The sequence below is a fragment of the Periophthalmus magnuspinnatus genome, chromosome 6 (assembly GCF_009829125.3).
Source record: "Periophthalmus magnuspinnatus isolate fPerMag1 chromosome 6, fPerMag1.2.pri, whole genome shotgun sequence".
In the NCBI taxonomy this organism is placed as follows: domain Eukaryota; kingdom Metazoa; phylum Chordata; class Actinopteri; order Gobiiformes; family Gobiidae; genus Periophthalmus; species Periophthalmus magnuspinnatus.
The window spans coordinates 5,446,254-5,465,936 of record NC_047131.1 but is presented as its reverse complement, the minus strand read 5'-3'; the positions used below and the strand labels follow the sequence as shown (position 1 = coordinate 5,465,936).

Sequence of the window (19,683 nt, the reverse complement as noted above, 5' to 3'; positions counted from 1 at the left end):
TATACAAATATACAGTTATACAGTTATACATACATATTGCCAGTATTGTTGAATCCACACACATTTTTAGAGGGCATCCATATTTGTACAGCTCTTTGTCAGTGGCTGATAGTTGGCTGACCTCTTCTGCTCAGGACCAGTCTGACATCCAGATCGAGTGCTCCTCTGAGGACAGACTGAGCAGTGGGAGGAGCTGTAACATCAGCGCCCCCTTCATGAAGTCACTGTCTCAGGTCAGAGCTTTTCAACAACAAAGTCAAGTTGAAAAATATACTGGAGATTTTTTTACTCATGTGTGTACAAATATACAAATATTATACAAATATAAATATTATTCATGTACTGTGTGTACAGTCGTTACTCTGTTGTATTATTGTAGGCCTTTTTTGTTCCAGGTCTCCTTTAACGTGGAGTTTGAGCTCAATCGATCTGCGTTTCTGGAGCACATACGAATCGTCATGGCAACAACCAGGTGCATCTCAAACACTCCTCACAGAGCCTATGTTACACTTAATGGGCTTTTGTGCTTCGAAATACTATGATGTGTACTGTTAACTCATCAAAACAATATACACCCTTTATACATTTGGAAAAATATAGTGTTTTTTATCAGAACCTTTTCATTATTTGTATGATACTTTATTCATCTTTAATCTACATTAATCATATGGCGTCAGTGGTGGAAAGTAACGAAGTACAAGCAGCAAAGTACAATACTTACGTAGAAATTTTAGGTAACTGTACTTTACTTAACACATATAACTTTTTACTTTTACTTCACTACATTATCTGTACTTTCTACTCTACAGATCGCTACAGATTTTTGACCGGGACTGAAAAGTAAAAAGTATTTTTCATATGATTTGAGGGGTGATTTTTGGTAACATCTTGACTAAAGTTTTCGAGTTTAAGCTTTGACTTTGAGCAAACAAAAATAAATACACAAAATTCATTTTAAAAAAAAGAAGAATTTGATTCATATTGTAACTGTGACCAAAATATGTGTCATTTTTTAATCAGTATCACTACATTTAACACTTAACACTAACAAATTAACAACACTTTTTCATGCAATACTTACTGTTGCTTGAATAACTTTTTGCCTTTGTATCTCTACTTTTATTGAAGTAACAAATTTGAGTACTTCATACACCACTGTATAAGAATAAAGTCCTTTCAACTGAACAATCATGATTTTTGTGGTTGCGTAATGGCACCTCCAGCTTTTATTACAAATGAAATTGTCTTTATTTATTTATTCTAACAGAGAAGACACTAAACTTTGAACTTCTTTTTGTTTTTTTGTTTTTTGTTTCATGTGGATAGGTCCAGTAATCCCAGAGATATTAGTCATAAACCGGGTCAACAGAAGTCTGACCTGTCTCCATGACAAACTATAGAGATGCTTTGTGAACATAACCTATTAAAGTGAGAGCTTTTATAAATATAACTGTAACTGTGACTTTATGTTTAGTGATGGAGAGGACGGGTTTCCAGATGACAACATCAATCAAATCTTTCTCCCTTTAATATACCAGACAGACCTTCTCTTCACCAGGTCAGAGAGAAAAAAATATATTAAAAAATGTCTACTATGTCTACTTTTTAAATATTAACTTATTTTGTCAGTAAATATCCTCTTTGGTCTTCCTCTTCACCTCATGTTTCTTGGCAAGTGTCGTCTTAACATCTCTCCACCCTTATACTCTGTCCCTCCTCTGTACCATATACTCACTGTCCCTCCTCTGTACATTTTTATATATTCAAATATTTCTGAATGACGCTTGTGTTTCTTTTGGCAGAGACACCAATCCTCCACGATTTGAGATCAAAACTCCATCATCTTTGAACAGAACTGACCACCCTTTCAACCTCACATATTACGTAAGAATTATTCAATACCTCTTTCCAGTTTCAACACAGTGATATCCGTCTCTGAGAAGTGGGTTTGCGGTGATTTTGGACATGATAATTGCAACACAAACAAATTTCAATAACGTACCGTGCTTAGTATTCATGCTAATACTAATATTCATTCATATAATTACAAAATAACTTCAACTACTACTTCTACTTCTACTACTATTGTTGTTTTTTATTGTTTGCAGTTGCAGAACCTGGGCGTGTTCCCTGTGGAGGGGCTCTTGTTCAGGGCAGAGGTTTGGTCAGTGACTCCACAGAGGAACCACATCGTCCACGTTACAGATTACAGTATAGAACAGGTACTACTAACATGTACGGCACTAACGTCTTTTTGTATTTGTTTTGTGAATCTTAAAGTTGTTGTCTTCGTTTTCAGGCACACGGGTCATGTTCAATGCCTCAGATTAAACTCAACAATCACATCAAAGAGGAGGACCTGTCTCACGTTCCACTACTGGTAAAGCTAGTACACTTTAGTACTCCCTCAAGTATTACGTGGAAACTAAAGACTTGAGGTATTTTCTCACCTTTAGCTGAAAACTGGATTGTGGTTTGGTGCGTAGTAGAAAGTATAAATGTGTTAATATTTCCTAACAAGGTAACAGCATGGATCTAAGTAGCAAATATACAAAGAGGAGATATGATGCTACACATGCTACTTCATCCAAACCGATATTGTTTTATTACTGAACCATGTCAATTGGTTGTTGTGATTGGCTAAAACTCATCTGAAAATCCCTTTTCCCGAAAAATTTCAGTGGGTGCAATTCCAAATCAGTCTGTCTTTTGTCAGGGTAAGAATTTTCCACACACACACAGTAGAAAACAGAGTCCATCTGTGTTACATTCCACATTTGTAAAGTATAGTCTCTTCATAAAACTCTTATTCGGTCCAAAATAACAATCTAGAAGGCAGATCTTGTTCAGTTTCAACTCGTCTTCTCTGAATCTGGGTTGCAGCCTGCGCTTTTTGTTGAATCAGGGACGCACGCACAACCACGCTTTGATTTCCCAGTAGAGTTTTAATAAATGAAAAGGAAATAGAAGTATATATGTGGTGTGGCAGTATTATTTAAGTGTGTTGTGTTGATCACATGTGCAGAACCCCAGTAACAGCGGCAGTGTGGTGGTGCAGTGCAGAATGACTTTACCTGTGTCTAAAGAAGTCCGCATTTCAATATCAGCACGACTCAACTCCACCACTCTGAGCAAGGTGAGAAAACATTACAACAGCTATCGAGGAAAAACAAAAGACATATATATTTTTGTGTAATTCATAAAAATTGAATGAAAATGAATCCCCTCCTGCTTAAAACTATAGTGTTAAGCAAAATCCATTTAACATCTGTCTTGTGGTGTTATGATACTAAAATGTCAGATTCAATTTCAATACTGAGGAGAAGGCTCAGTACAAATTTTGAAAACTTTTATAGACTTTTTGTACTTATTGTGTGTTGTTTTACATAACATACTGTAACTGTCTGATGCACTGTGCTCTTGACAGTCTCTATTACAGTTACTCTTACTTGAATAGTCGTTCCCTGAAATACCTATTCACTGTTTCTTGAGTAATTTCACTCATTTGTACTTGTGCTTGAGTAATATTATTTCTGATTTAGCTGTAGTCTGTTTTTGACTCCTCTACCCTCCTCTGTTTACTCACTACTGTTTCAGATTGGGTTTAAGTCTCTGAAGATTTTGACGACTGCTTCGATTCAGCTTGAGTCGACCAGCCCCATGTTTCTGCAGGAGGAGCGGCCGGTCAGAGAGGTACATTTGAACCTATTGACTTTGTGTGATAAAGATACTTGTCTTTGTGTAACTCCTCAAATTGACAAGTTTCTATCATGTGCATGTGCTGCCATCTGCTGGTGTAGGTCAGTATTACAGACTGTGCTGTAGAACCATTGGCTACTCAATCATGATCTGTTCTATTTATTTTATTTTAGATACCTTTTTCATTTATCTTTATTTACACAGATAGAGCCCAATGAGAGCACTCAGACTCTCTTTATCATGAGCGCCCTGTTCAAATACAGAACAGTACGAACAAAACAAAACAACTAACTGCATAGGTCCATTTAAAACATGAAGAACAGGAGCGAAAATATTTATCACCAGATTATTAATGTTCCTTTGTGGAAGATGTATAAAAAAAAAATAGAATAATGCAATTATTGTTTTGGAGACATGCAAAATTTGAATATCTTACTGCATAAACTTCAACAAAATCGAAACTAAAAGAGTGAAAAACACAGATCACATTATTGACCTATAGGATTATGAAGACATCTGAAAGAAAGACATAAGGTGATATTCTGATTTATATTTTTTTTACAGTCCGTTCTCATTTTGTGCTACACTTGAGCCGAAAACCAGACATTTACAGGCGCACATTAGCACATTTGAATATTGCCATCTGGATAATGTTTTAAAAGAACAAAAATCAGATGTGCATTTTTGTCAATATTGTCCACCTTTTTAATATATAAATATGAACTACGGTAATCCAATCCATTTTATTTGTACGGCATATTTTCAGCTGATGTCATCAACATTCCCTGGGGGTGTGATGCTAACTGTAGGCTCTGCTCTGTCTGAGGCTTTATTCGACTTCAATCTGTGCTTTATTTTAACACAATGTGACCATAAAGAAGTGACTGAGGTGGACCATGAACACTCGCATTGATCACAAGCTCCAGAAAAATCCATTTGGTGTTTTTCTTCAGTTTTCAGCCATAATCATAAAACCTTTTTTGTGCATTGTGTCACCATGGTAACTGCCACCATTAGCCCGATGTCAATGCAAAATATCAAGAGTTCCCAAAGTGCTGCACAATAGTAAAACCAATAATAAACAGATACAAATCCCCCTGTGTTATTGCGTTGTTCAGATCGTTCTGGAGCTGAGGAGGCAGGAGGAGCACATTGTCCCCATCTGGATCATCGTGGGCAGCTCTCTGGGGGGTCTGCTGCTGCTCGCTGTGCTGGTGCTGGCTCTCTGGAAGGTACTCACAATAGAGGCTATGCACTGACATCATTATATTGGTAAAATGCTCCTCAACGTTTCGACTGAGTGGCACAGAGTCAGAACAATGAGCCGTGGAACAGACAAAAAGAGTTTCACACAACTTTGCCACGCATTAATGAAGTTCCAGAGGCTGTGATGTGATCTGCATAACCTCTACATGTCACATATTCACATTTACTATTCAGGATATCCATGGGGTTTAGAGTGCATAGTTGCCATAGCAATTAACAATTCAAAACAATATATTTTTAATGTACTTTTGACTGGTGAAGAGTGTTGATTTGGCATAATGCTGTTTTCAACTGACAAATCTATTTAAGCGCAATACTAATATTAAAGCTGCACTGTGTAACTTCTCTAGTGGAGGGTACGCTACCTGCCTGTATCCATGACGATGTTATGGGTTTGCGTGGAATGTTCCCCTGTACATGTATGGTAACTTATCTTTTCTCCTTCATTTTATTGTTAAAAAATACCTCAAAAAACATGCTTTCTTACTGTGAGCGGACTCGCCTCACCACTGATCTGACCTGTAACTTGTAACGTGGCCTGATGATGGAGATAAATAAGGTTAATGCCATACTGTGGAACACTCCAGACCAAGCAATAACAGATCCACTGAGACGAATAAGTGGCAGATTCTCCACATGAAAAGTTACATAGTGTTTGTCGGTTGTTTTTAAGTTATAAATTAAAGTTTCATATGGGAACTTTCTTTAGTGGAAAATGAATATAAAATGAAACATCAAACTTAATTAAAAATAAGTTCAATCATGTTCAATTTCAGACGTTACTACGATTTAGCATATGATCTTTTTAACCTGTGATCACTGTTATATTTGTCCAGCTCGGCTTCTTCAACAGACGGAGGCGAAAGGAAGAGGAGGAAGAGCCCATGTCCAATGGGAAATCACCAGAGGAGCTTTAACAACGCCACCATGTGGAGTACACCGCCACTGCATTTATTAGACCCTTATTGCCTCCAAATGTAAAGTACAAATGAGTTGAAGTGGGCCAAGTCAAACAGCAGAGGACTTAAGGAGTCAATTAAGTGCAGCTCACTCAGGGACCCTCTAAGCCCCGCCCCCTAATAAAACCAGCCAATCACAAGACTGTTCGATAGTATGTGTTATTCAGGCCTTTTGAACATTGGGCACCTTAGTCTTGGTATTTCCTGAATAATGACCAAAAATAATGTGTGCATCTTGCAAATTAGAAAAACTATGTAAAATGTGTCTATGTAAAAGGCCAACAGAGGGCGCCAGGACTGCATCTGCTAGCACAATCAAAACTATGAAATTAATAACAATTCCTATGTTTACATGGACACCAAAAATCTAATTATGATGTGATTTCTGTAGTCAGATTATTGGACTGTCACGTGAACATGTGATGGGAGTGATCTGATTTCTTTCTGATTGTCATTTTTTGCATGTGTTTCCTTGTCAAAACCGGCACAAGTGTGAACAAACTAATGCGGCAAAGAAAAAATGAAAGAGAAAATGTTAAAGGTTGAAAGTCTAATTTTAGAATTCGTTGTATTGTGTGTTCCAGATACAACAGTAAAAATCCAGTCGTTCACTGATACATCACCAGGTGTTTTTGATCAGTTTCAGAGAAGCGAGCATAAAAAAATCAAATGGCACAGTGGAGGCAATGACTAGATCAGTACAAATCTGATGAATGTGTGGAATTTAAAAAACAGAAGCACTTTTTGAATAATCCATATATGGTCAATTTGAAGTTAAATTCCACATTCCACATTGTGATTGTAACATTTTCAGACGACTCTCATGCGTGTCTTATAATCACTAACATTCTCACTTGCATCTCACAGTGAAGTGAACACTACCTAAAATGGCTGGCTTTTTGTAATTATTTCCAGAGCTTATGGGGATTGTAAGGTGTTTTAAATGTATTGTACATGTTTTGTAAGTTCTGTATCTGATGCACTTTTGATGTATAAACTTGAACATTTGTAAATACACAGACGTATGGAGCGAGTGCTCTTGTGCTTCTAAATAATGTGAGATGCCATTATGACTGATGGACTTTTATATTAAATTTACTATTAAAATATGATTCAACCAAATGATTCTTATTTTTTAAGTATAAATGTGGGGTGAATTTCTAATACATTTTATTTCCTTGACTGCAGACAGCTCACAGATTATATTTCATTTCATTATGGCTCTATTATGTGATATATTTGGCAGCAGAAGTGTTTTGTCCTCAATGTAGGAATAGCACAACAACAAAATAATGAAAATATGTATTGGATTTATACAGCATCTTTCAAGACGTCCAGAACATTAAGTGTTTAAGGATCATTGACTCCACACACGGTGCTGGTGATCCTCCTCCTCTATCAGCTCCTCTAACCTCCACATCACACACACACACACACACACACACACACACACACACACACACACACACACACACACACACACACACACTTTCCCACTACTACATTTATACAGGCAAAGTTGGTGAAGTGTCTTGCCTGATTTGCACCTGATTTTATCTTAAAAATGTGAAAAACAGTAACAGCTCATTTTAAATGTGCGCAGTGCAAAAAAATCCTACCCCAGTATTGTAAAAGCAGCATTCAAATTAAAAACATGTCGGCTGTGTACTGTCTGCATCTAACTGTGTGTAGTTAACATACTAGATGTAGTATTACAGTGGAGGCAAAACTCCACTCTGGCCTCTGAAAGTTGTAAACAGAGCTTATACACTCTTTGCTGTGAATAATTAGGATGCTCAGAATGTTTTAGGAAAGTGAGGAATAACTCTGGACCACTTTAAAATGAACTAGTTCTGTTCTGCTTTTATAACAGTAACACTCAGATGCATCACATTTTCGGGGAGACAAGCAGGTGGCACAACACTCCAGGCCTTTTCAACATGTGGCCCGAGGGCCAGATCAGGCCCTCCAAACTAATCCAATCACTAATCTAATCAGGTCTACTTCCCAAATGAAGAATAAAGAATGACTATAAAAGTTAGAACTAGTTTAGTCCTCATTTAGCCCTAGTTTGATTTTGGGTTAATCCTGATTCAGATCCATTTGATACTAGTTGAACAGATGACTGGTTCAGTACTGGATTAGCAATTTTTGTATTTAAATTTTCACAGGGATTTAATATAGCAGTTATTTTATTATTGATTATTGAAACAGATCTAGTGAAGATATTTTGTGCGACACCAAATTGTGTTAAAAGTGTTGATGTGTTGTGCACCTACCAACAGGCCTGCTGCACACCAAAAAGTTACACAGAGCACATTTAAAATGTGTGTCCTTTAATTACCATGAAATATAATTTTCTTTGTTTCCTGAGGTCTCTTCCGAAGTTTGCTGACAAAGATAAACTACTTTAGTTCGTGGCCCATTTGTGATTGTGACATTAATTCAAGCTTGAGGATGAGCAACAAGAAAATAGAAATAAACCATAAACAAAAGTGTCCTCATAAAAACAGGAGCACAGCAGCAGCGCCTTAAGCTTCAACAGAACAATAATGGACCAATTTATGTTCAAAGTCTGCGAGGAAAGACTGCAGAGACCAAAACAATAACTCATTTATGTTCACTTTCAACTCTCTTCAATGAAGCATCAGATGGAAGGTTGTCTGCTCACAAAGACAATGATGGTGTAAAATTTTAAACTTTGTGGCTGTAAGAACTCTGATAGTTCTGTTTTAAATAAGTGATTTACTTAAAGCTAGTATGTAACTTTCTGGAGGTGGTCTGTCACCTACATGATTCAATGGAAATAGAAAGCTAAAGCCATACTACGGAACATTCTCCATGGCGATAGATGAGTTTTATGCCATACTGTGGAAGAACAACATTCCCATGGAAACAAGCAAGAAGTGGCCCTCGTCCAGGCCAAATAAGAGTCAAGTTTATGGAGAGACAATCCCACTCACACTGAGGATGTACGTTTTCAGTACAATGAAATCAACCAAAACGAAAAAAAACATGCTCTCAATTTAGTCTAGTTGTTCACAAAAGCTGCTTTCTTTTATATGACAAGAACATATTTGTTACTTTTAAGACTGAAAAACTATTTTCAGAGAGATGTGAAAGTTCAGGTAAGGCTTTGATCAAAACCCACATTTACCTGAGAAACAAATCAGTGTGTGCTGTTTGGAGCAGTTTCGTCATGTGTGTTGACATTGTCTGAATCAATACTCCAAGTGGAGACTCTTAAACCTGGTTTTCAAATGCAAATAAGAACAGCCTCTGGGCCGCCTGATGGCCCAAGTCTGATCTGAATAAGGACATTTGTAAAACTTAGTTTCAAGTCAATTCTTTAGGAGCCAGTAATCACCAACTAAAACTAAAGTCAATGTTTTGAACCAGATTATTTCTATAAATATACAAAAGAAAAAGCACAGCTCGTACTGGGTTCTGTCATGGTTGTATTTTAATACATACATGAAGGCAATTTTCACATTTGCATGTAATGGACAGACAGATCAGGGCACCCAAAATCATTGTTTATCATTGTTGTTTAATGTCTGTGATTGGCCCATTCAGATCACACGGTCTACAATGAAAATGTGCAAAGTTCATTATAAGCATAAGGTGATTATATCTCATAAAAATAAATTAACTATGAACTCTATGGCTGCCATAAGTTTGACATATTTTACCTTCGATTTTCAAAGAAAACTGCATCAAGTTTGAAACGAAGGGAGCCTTACAATAATAAAAACAGAGTTAAAATAATTAGAATAAGGTTAAACTAAAACCTGATTGGTTACAGTGGACTGATGAGAGGCACATTCACTCGCCACAGTCAGATGGCAGCGACACAGAGCTAAGGCAAAACAACAGCATCACCAGTTAATACTTGGAATAAAAAGAACACTTTCTCTTTTATAAAAAGGTTAAAATGTGTAATTTTTAATCTGTGCTCCACAGCACCATTGGCCTTGTTAGAAAAAGTTCCTTTAGTGAAACTCCACAAACTCCTCGAGGGTTTTGGGGATCTGGTTGCGGTAAGTAATGTGGTGCTGCCTGACAGCACGCGCAGCCAGACACTTTAAACTCATTTTCATCTGAGTCTTGAGCAGGATCTCAGACACTCCCGTCGTGCTTTTGTCCAGAGGAGTTTTCTTCTGCTTATTGGCCATGTCCGTGTGTGCGCCTGCCTCCACCAGGTTTATAATGATGGCGTGAAGCGTCAGGAAGTCACTGATTGGCCGGTTGTACTGCACAATAACATGCAGAGGCGTGTTGCCTTCATGGTCGACTGCGTTGACCGCAGCGCCGCAGTCTAACAGCAGTTTGGTGACCTGCGCATTGGGAAAGCTGCACACGTCATTGGTGTGGAAGTCGTCCACAGGAGTGGAGGAGCTGATGGCCAGATGCAGAAGAGTGGAGCCGTCTCGAGAGCGTGGGTCCAGTTGGATCAGGTCATAGATGTGCTTGTTCATGCGCGCACGCTGCTCCTCGCTGCAGTTCGTCTTGGTGGAGATACAGGCCAGGTACAGGAAGGTGAAGATGTTAGACTCGTAGTTGTCCAGAGCCTGAGGCAGCTCCGCCTCAGTTGCAGAGTCGACGCGGCTGACGCTGCGCTGGATTTCCAGCACAGAGCAGCTCATGACCTGCTCCACAGACACAGCGTTCAGAGGCTCTCGAAGGTGCACCATCTGAGAGAAGACCTGGGCAAACCTCAGCAGGTCCTTATGAGTGTTTCTGTTGCCTCTTTGCCGCAGCCGCAGCGCATGCAGCCACAGTTTGATGCAGTGGTCAAACTCCATGCTGTCAGCATACACCGCTCCTCTGTAGATGATCGGGTGGGACACATCGATGTTGTCTGAGCCTAGAATCCTCTCTCGGATCATCAGCCCCTCCATGTGCAGCGCATCCCGGTCCACACGGATGTTCTCCAGCTCCTCCAGAGTCTCACACTCCCTGCGTCGGCCATACGCCTCCACTGGAGGTAGCCTCTGCTTCAGGATGAGCCGCTCTGGGTCCCTGTGGCGCTCGGTCATGGCAGCGTGGAGGTAGTGGTATGTTTTCTGGATGTCGTAGTTTTCTCGGTCATTGGCGAAAGATGCCCCGAGCAACTCCAGAGCCTCAATCCTGCTCTCAGGGTCACAGTCTGCGTGAGCCAACAACAGCTCCACAACATCAGCCTTACAGCTCTCTGCCGCCACCTTCAGGGGGGTCATGCCATGTCCATTCTCCACTATAGCAGCCTGTCGACTCACGAGCTCCTTCACAATGTCCAAATGCCCAGCCTCTGCGGCAAAGTGCAGTGCTGTGGCCCCACAATGAGCCTTGGCATTGGGGTCGGCTCCTCTCTCCAGCAAAAACCGCACCACGTCCGTGTGGCCCTTGTATGCAGCGATCATCAGACATGTATTGTTGTATTTGTTTGTGATGTTGATGTCGGCCTTATGCTCCACTAGGTAGCGCACGATGTCAAGGCGTCCGTCGAAGCAGGCGGCTCTGAGGGGGGTGGAATTAGTGATGGTGGTGTGGTTCACATTAGCCTCATGTCCGACCAGGAGACGAACCACCTCAAAGTGTCCTGCTCCTGCCGCACACCACAGGGCTGTCGCTCCATCAATCACATATCTGCACACACCATAAACACAGGGTTAGATCGTTCTGAACAACAGAGGAGGCAAAGGGACTGATCTACCAACAAAACATTCACAAACAGAATAGTTTATGACTTAAGTGAGTTTTTAAAACCTAGAAGAGCAGGTGCCAACACAACCAGTTTGCACTTGTAAATTATTAATCAAATATATCATTAAAAACATATGAGGTATCTCAAAGTAAATTAAACACTGTCACCTAAAAATACAGGGACACAGAGTGGAGAAGAGACACTGCAAATTCTGTCCATATTCAGATAAAATTAAGGCAACTCTGTTCATATTCTCGGAGCGTTTTAGCGGAAGCTCTTGGCTGTGAAATAGTAACAAAAAGCAGGTTTAACCACATCACTGAGAGGGAGGAGCCCACAGAAGGTGATTCAGTGAAAGCTTTGAAGGAGTGATGTAATCAAAAAAACAATCACATGAAAACTACAAAGGCTGGGTTAAAATAAATATTACAAATAACTATTACTGTTACAAATTACAATATCTAAACATACAGTATAACTTTAATACAGTATTGCTTGCATATATGGAGGAGACTGCTTACATACTGCAAACAGCATAATTACCATCATACTTGTGGTTCAACAAGAAGCCACACATATCAATTGTTATACCAATTCATTTAGCCTACATTTTAATAGAGCAATTATCACAGCCTCTTTTACAGTTAAATGTACAGCTTTTTGTACATTTTCTCCACACGTTTAAGTGTACATGGATAATGATCAAAAGGACTGTGTAAGTACTTAAAAGCAGGAGTGTAGTAACATCTTCCCCTACTCAGCCGAAACCACAGCCTTAATTAGAAAATAGGAGGGAGTGTCTGGTCAGGCAACTTAACTAAGTACCGTACTCCCTTTGAGCTGGCTGAAATCGATTTGTTTGATACTACAGATAGGTTGCCAATTATTTAACTTTGTTAGGTTATTGTTAATCTCCAATACAAATTGATTGGGTCAATGTACAATATGCATGACCTAAAATAAACTTCTTATACTGTACTGCGCTTTTTATGACTATTTAATGGCATGTTGTTATTGACACTTATATTGCCTTTGAAGGGTTCTGCAAAACAGTGTCCCGTTTATATGTGTGTATAAAACTGACAATAATTAAACTCTGAATGTTGATACTGAACTGACCCGTCAAAGCGCACGGTTCCGGTCTGCTCGGTGTCCACCCGGTAATGATCCAACAGCAGCCGCACCACCTTCTCGTGCCCGTTTCTAGCAGCGATGATCAGCGGAGTGGATCTCTGTCCGGACAATTGGGTCACATAACTGAGCAGGAACTTGGTCTCTGCCTCCGAGTGGTTGAGTAGCAGCGCGGCCAGTGTCAGCACTCGGCCCTCGCTGGCTGCTTTGTACACGTACCCGGCCAGGGACTCCATCCGAGCCGCGGCTTTCTCTTTCTCAAACCGCTCCAACAATGTCCACCCCGCAGCGACCAGCCTCCCATTAAAACATTAAAACGAGCACCAAAACCGACATGGGAAATGTGTAGAAACGTGGGTTATCCGTCACAGCCACGATATTCCAAAACGTAGGCTAATGGGGCAGGGTTTACAGGTGAATGTTCCCGAAATAGCCGCTCGGTTTCGGTGTCAGCTGAGGAGCTAGCCCCGGGTTAGCTTAGAAGGCTAACAACTACAAAAAAAATAAAAACAAAACAATCCACCAGGCGAAAGCGTCCGATCGTGCTCAGATAAAATCCGGAGGTTGCTTCTCAGAGTATTAAAATAGCTAGATCGGAAGAAGTAATGGTACAGAGTTTTTTTTTTTTAAGTACAGATTTCAAAAAGCAACACTTTCGCTGGTTTGCGGCTGGTGGTGACCTGCCGGAAGTAGATGTTCGACGGAAAAACACCTCCCCCCGAAACAAGCAGCAGTGGAGAGAAGTTCCACCCCCCTTAATATAAGCTTCAGGTGGGTGGGTAAATACGTTATGTAATGATACCAAAACAAACATAATTTCTCTGTGCACTGTAAACATTTTTTATTGTTTTAATCTTCTATATATTTTACATAATTCCCAAAACATTAACAATCTTTCCCATATTTTCTATATTTTTAAACTTTATTGATCCAACAGGGACATTACTTGAACACAGTAGCTCAAACATTACAGTAGAAAGAGCAAGAAAAGTAATGATAATAAAATACCGTCACATTTATGTTATATTTATACATACTTTACATCAATTCATGCATTTGCCTAACTAAAACAGATTGCACATTGAATTAAGTTGCATTTATTCATATAAATATAAGAAACCCCTTTGATTATTACCTAGCGAATCCAGAATATTTATCAGTCTGGTCTCCATTCCCTCTGTCATGTCTCAAGCTAGAACCAAACATGGTCATGCAATCAAAGGAGCTCATTGGTCACCCATCATTTTGAATACAATTTCTGTCACCTCATATTAATAGAGGTTAGCGCTCCACTCATTTATTCTGCAGAAATCTTTTTCAGTTAATTTTTTTCCCCTTTTTTCCCTCTTAAGCAGCCATATTTGTTTAATACAGACAAATTCTACATTTCCCTGATTGGCTAATCCACCTGTCAATCATGTATCTGAACCAATGACTAGATTCTGATACACACTATTCACAAGATGTTGGAGAATTCTGGATTCCTGGCCTTTTGCATTATACTTCAGGCCATAGACTATGACAAGGTACATGGGACATTGAGCTATCTCTGAGTACACGAAAATACCTCTGAAAATACCTCTTTAATTTTCACAGCATGTCTCTACTGAATCACTTTTGGGCTTTTAGTAAGCCCATTAGACTGGCGGAGTTGGTAGACTTTAAATCAGTCTTTAATAATGTAGTTTAACATAACATTTTCAAAATCCCCCCTCAGATAATAATCTCTTTGAACTCTGTGGCAGTGAACACAGCTTCCCGCTCAGAGCCTGGTTTGTCCTTTGCTTCATTCATGAAAAACCTGCAGAGAATTTACAAAAAAAATGTCAACTTCTGAAGTTCCTTAACTTTTTTGCTAAGTTAATGTGATTGGAAAAAAGTATTTCATTGACCTAAAGCAACTGAGTTTAGTTTTATATTGTTTCACATCTTACTTCTCTCTTCATTCTCACATTTTTGGATGGCTTTTTATATTTCTCAAATTCTATTTAAATAATTTCATATTTAAAATACACCGTGAGCTTTCACAGCATAACACAATTCAGCCTGATTTTTATTGTTACTTTTTTGGTCCAAATGTTTCTTTGAATGTTTATTTAGAATTACTACATAAATGGCACTTTCTATCACACACTTAAATCATTTATATTGATATTTTGTGTTTCAATTTAAAAGGAAATACTTTCATATTCTTGAGTGTCATTTGTTAATAGGGGCCCAGAGGGATCTTCAGGTTGATAAGAAGGGCCACTATGCTGCAGACTGTAGCAATGGTGTAGGCTATAAGAACACTATAGGCAAGGTTGGTGAAGTGTCTTGCTCAAGGACCCTATATGAACGATATGCGCTGTTTTGTAAAGAGCTAATGACAATATGAAATGTCAACTGAAATGAATCACTAACTATCTGATTTGTGGGCGAACACTCTGCCACTAAGCCACTACCTCTGTAACTATTCTGAACACGGTGTTAACCTGCCACTGACCAGAATCCACTTCACCTGACGGCCATATTTGTTATGAAGATGAATTTTGTCCGTACCAAAACTGTAAGTATTGAGACTGGATGGCTGCCCATAACAACACATTTTTAGTAAGTGCTGAGTAAATAAAAACAGTTGCCAAGGACAGACTCGGCACAAAGCCAAATACTGAATTTAAAATATGCGGAAAAGCTTAAAAAGTACTCTCCAGCTGTCTGCAATCTGACAACTTTCCTTGAATAAGTTATAGTGTATTTTTTGTTTCAATTAGAGAGAAAAGATGTTGTAAGATTACCTCATTCCAAGTGGAAAATGGTGGTTGAATACTTTTACAATCTCTATAATTAACATCTCAAGTAACACTGATTTAAACCTGGCCTCTTGATCTCATGCAGTTACAATACCTCACGCAAAACCAATATATGACATTTCCATATCAAAGCATCTTGTCTCTAGTACACTCTGAACAATAGTTTCAATCATTTAAATCCATATCCATGAGTTTTAGAATGATGAAAATGTAGGACCTTTGACATCACAATTAACAATTACCTCAAATGGGAACAATGTCAGTATTAAAGTGGGTGTGTTATGCAGAATGTCTGGTCCAATTCCTTCTCCCAGTTTTAGTGACATTTTATTTATAAGGAACCACGGCAATAGACGGCCTCAATATCTCACTTGTTTGTTGAACTTTGATACGGCAACATTTAATACAACTTATGATTGTCTATGTCTAAAAATTGGCCACACTCGTACTGAATGAAATGAGAAAAGATTTTAGTTATTTTGCTTCCCCTAAACAGAAAACATTTCAAGGACAAGCAAAACTGGATAGATTGAAGCTACTAATGCACTTTAATAATGTGGTGATAAATATTTATAATCACACCTGCTGCTGTTTTTAATGTTTTAAATGGGCCTATGCACTTCTTTCTTTTACTTTTGTTTGCATTTTTGTGTGTTTTATTCATGAATAAGAGCGTCTGGTACTCTCATTAGGCTGTCCCTGTGTAAAGAAAAAGAAAAACACATTTGGCAAGACACTTCACTGACCAAACAAACAAATATGCATGGATATTTCATTGTCATTCGCATTTGACCCAGTAGTGCCCACCTGGAGCTGCACTGTGAGACCTTTCCGCCACCTGCTTATCTCATGGGATGTTTTTTGCTTTGCCTGATTTGTTCTAGACTATGGCATTAAACTTTTCTATCTGTTTTTATTAGTCAAAAATACCCTCACCTCTCCACAGATCAGGGAGTCTTGTCGAAAATAGATCAGTTACAGCCATACTGTGGAACATTCCAGGGAAAGCAGTAGCATTTCTATAGAGATGATATGGTGGCAGACCCTCAAACAGGAAAATTATGGAGAGAACCTTTAAATCAACAAAGTTCTAAAAATTCCATGTCATCTAAAGTTTATTATTAGTATCTGACAGCAAAACTCTGCTCTGGCCTCTGAAAACTGTGAAACGTGCTTATAAAAACTCATTACAGTGAAAGATTACAATGCTAGAAATGCATTAAGAAAGTAAGGAATAAGTTTGTCCCACTTTTACCTGTTTAATATGAACTAGTTCTGACTTTTATGATTTTAAGACACATCACTGATATATCTCCTTTGCTCCTCTCGCCCTGATTTGCCTTGGTCCTGATGATTCTCAATTGGAGGCCTGTCTGTTCACCCCCGCTGGAGCCTAAGCCCTCAGCGTGCGTTCATAGTCAGATTAAAGCTAATGTTAGTGAAATAGGCAGGTTGGACAGATTATGGGATTATCTGCTGACACATAAACCCCAGGATCATACTTTCTCTCCTGCCTGGAAATACATGCGTGGGCTCGTTTTTCTTTCTTTGGGGCATTGGCGACTTTCAGCTCCTCCTGAGGAAATCTGCATCAGGACAAAAGTGACAGTGACAAGGTGAAGAGGATTGGACGGAGCTTCGGTTTGCGCTGGTAGAATTTTGACATCGTGTGGAGAAATGCAAGCTTCAAACAGAAAGAGGCATGCTGCTGCATTTTTGGCAAGGTTTGTGTTCATTTGAATAATCCTCTGGCCCAAGATTTCTCATTAAGTTATTTCATGGTAAAGTCCTGCATTTAACACAGTAAGAGGACGACTTAACTATCCATCCATCCATCCATCCATCCATCCACCTATCCATTGTCTTCCACTTATCCGGTGCCAGGTCACATCAGTCTAACCAGGGACTCCCAGACTTCCCCCACCCCAGACACTTCCTCCAGCTCCTCCCGTAAGACCTCAAGGCGTTTCCAGGCCAGCCCAGAGACATAATCCCTCCAGCGTGTCCTGGGTCTATCTGGAGTAAGAGATGCTGTGTTCCTTCACGCATCATAGGGTTAAAATCTCTCTAATGTATTAATCATCCAAGTTACTGGTCAGATCTGTGAAGAGGTGACACCACTCGCAGTAATAATTCATGTTTGTCAAAGTATGTCCTTAGCAATACAAACGCCTAATTCAATAAATGCACAATAAAGACTAAGGTAAAACCAGATTAAACCAGACTAAAGAATGACTAAAAGCATGAAGGACTAAACCAGGATGAAACTCAAACTATATGCAGTAAACCAGGATTAAATTAGACAAGAAAACTAAAGAAGTCAGGACTAAAACAGGACTAATTTCAGACTAAAGCGATCTAAAAATACTTAAATACTTAAAGGTCCTATATTACACAAAATTGACCCTTGTGAGTGTTAATCTGTGTTATAACGCTGCTATCTCCTTTGTTTCATTCACACATGTTTGAGTAACACTTTATTATTATATGTCTACATCTCCAAAGCTCAAAATTCCAACTTGTGATGTCATGAAGTGGTAGTTTTCAAGTTAACAGCTCCTTTTAGCTTAAGTTCAGTGGAGTTTGGCAATTCCAAATCTGAAATCCAAATGATTCTAGTGAAGGTGTGTGGAGTTTAAAAACACTTCCTGTATTAACACAAGATGACATCACAAGGTGGAACAGAGTGTTTTCAGTTTGAGAGAAGAACTCAGCCTAAATATGCAGGGTTTGTGTGTTAAACATGTGAATGAAACAATAAAACACAACTCCAGGTCTGTTTGTGATGAGGAAACAACATTAGAACATAGATCAGAAAGTACCATAATATGGGCCCTTTAAAGGAGCACTAACAGTTTTGGTGTGGATTAATGAAAATGTTGGATTTCCGTGACGTAGATACTCATACTTTGCAGTGTGTTATTAATATTAAATGCCCTCAAACACTGCAGTTCACTTGTAACTCTGGACAATGTAAGAATTCAATCTGAAGAGGAACCAGGAAGTCATTTATAAACAAAGGAGTAATTATCATCCTGTGGCTTGCAGACACTTTATTATTTTATTGGCAGTGCTTCGCAGAAACATTCACTTCCCTCTGAATCGTTGTGCGGCAGTTCCAGCCATTTGTCACAGCTGAGAATGAATAAATGAAAAACAAAGCTTAAGTAGAGAACAGCAGTAATATGTATCAGTGAAAATATAGAAACACATGTATACAGAATGTTTACTTATTTTGGGTACGGTTTGTAGCCTATTTATTTAGTTTTATTTAGCTCAAAATGTCCATCCAGCCATTTTCTTCCACTTATCCAGGGCCAGGTTGTGGGGGCAGCAGTCTAAGCAGGGACTCCCAGACTTTCCTCACCCCAGACACTTCCTCCAGCTCCTCCGGTGGGATGAGGGAAATCTCAGAATGTGTTGAACTCAAATATATTCAAAACTATTATCCAAAATCAACTTTTCAAGCTTTTAATCATGTCACAATTGTTCTCTTTCTCATCAACCCACTCCAGATGATTCATGCATGCTTGAGTAATCTTTATTCTCCTTCAAGACGTCTTTGCTACGATCGGCACCGGCGTAGGCCTCTGTGACGTACTTTTCTTTGTTCTCCGATTTTTCTGTCTTAATCAGTGATACAAGAAGGATTTGACAAGGTTTTTTTTTAATCCACATCATTTTCCAACCTTTTTGGTCAATATGGTGATTTCGTTTCTGTGTAAACTCCGCACACCCGACTGGGTGACAGGTGTGTAGGAGGTGAAGCACTTGTCTAAAAATTAAAGAAAAACTCCCGCACACTGTCTCACTCTTAATGCAATTTTATTCCATACAACGTTTCGGTCGTTCTGACCTTCTTCATACCTGAAGAAGGTCAGAACGACCGAAATGGAATTTTATTCCATACAACGAAATGGAATTTTATTCCATACAACGTTTCGGTCGTTCTGACCTTCTTCATACCTGAAGAAGGTCAGAACGACCGAAACGTTGTATGGAATAAAATTGCATTAAGAGTGAGACAGTGTGCGGGAGTTTTTCTTTAATTTTTAGACAATATGGTGATTTAAAATATTAAAAATAACAAGGATCTACAGGTGTCGTAACTCTGTGACTGACTCCAAATTCTATCACTTTTTAAAAATCC

The 19,683-nt window shown here is 39.0% G+C and overlaps 2 protein-coding genes across 2 annotated transcripts in view; one reads left to right on the top strand and one right to left on the bottom strand.

Annotated features, from left to right (window-relative positions):
- Positions 1-7,046, top strand: part of itga11b (integrin, alpha 11b) — a 42,248-nt gene extending 35,202 nt beyond the window's left edge. The window contains exons 21-30 of the mRNA XM_055222506.1: positions 135-233; positions 396-472; positions 1,475-1,558; positions 1,803-1,884; positions 2,109-2,222; positions 2,300-2,380; positions 3,026-3,136; positions 3,598-3,693; positions 4,818-4,931; positions 5,802-7,046. Coding sequence (XP_055078481.1) covers positions 135-233; positions 396-472; positions 1,475-1,558; positions 1,803-1,884; positions 2,109-2,222; positions 2,300-2,380; positions 3,026-3,136; positions 3,598-3,693; positions 4,818-4,931; positions 5,802-5,882 — 939 coding nt within the window. The 3' untranslated portion in view covers positions 5,883-7,046. The remainder of the gene's footprint in view (positions 1-134; positions 234-395; positions 473-1,474; positions 1,559-1,802; positions 1,885-2,108; positions 2,223-2,299; positions 2,381-3,025; positions 3,137-3,597; positions 3,694-4,817; positions 4,932-5,801) is intronic.
- Positions 7,047-9,364: 2,318 nt separating this feature from the next.
- On the bottom strand, positions 9,365-13,454 carry fem1b (fem-1 homolog b). The gene is made up of 2 exons (XM_033968015.2): positions 12,730-13,454; positions 9,365-11,552 (listed from the first exon to the last, which is right to left on the bottom strand). Exons 1-2 carry the CDS (start codon positions 12,975-12,977, stop codon positions 9,917-9,919), a joined length of 1,884 nt encoding a protein of 627 aa, XP_033823906.1. The 5' UTR covers positions 12,978-13,454; the 3' UTR covers positions 9,365-9,916.
- Between the last annotated feature and the right edge of the window lie 6,229 nt (positions 13,455-19,683).

Excerpts from the sequence above, each read along its gene's own strand:
- fem1b (XM_033968015.2), bottom strand. The coding sequence starts at position 12,977 with ATGGAGTCCCTGGCCGGGTACGTGTACAAAGCAGCCAGCGAGGGCCGA. Across the intron at positions 11,553-12,729 it reads GGAACCGTGCGCTTTGACGG|ATATGTGATTGATGGAGCGA; the intron begins GTCAGTTCAGTA and ends TGGTGTGTGCAG.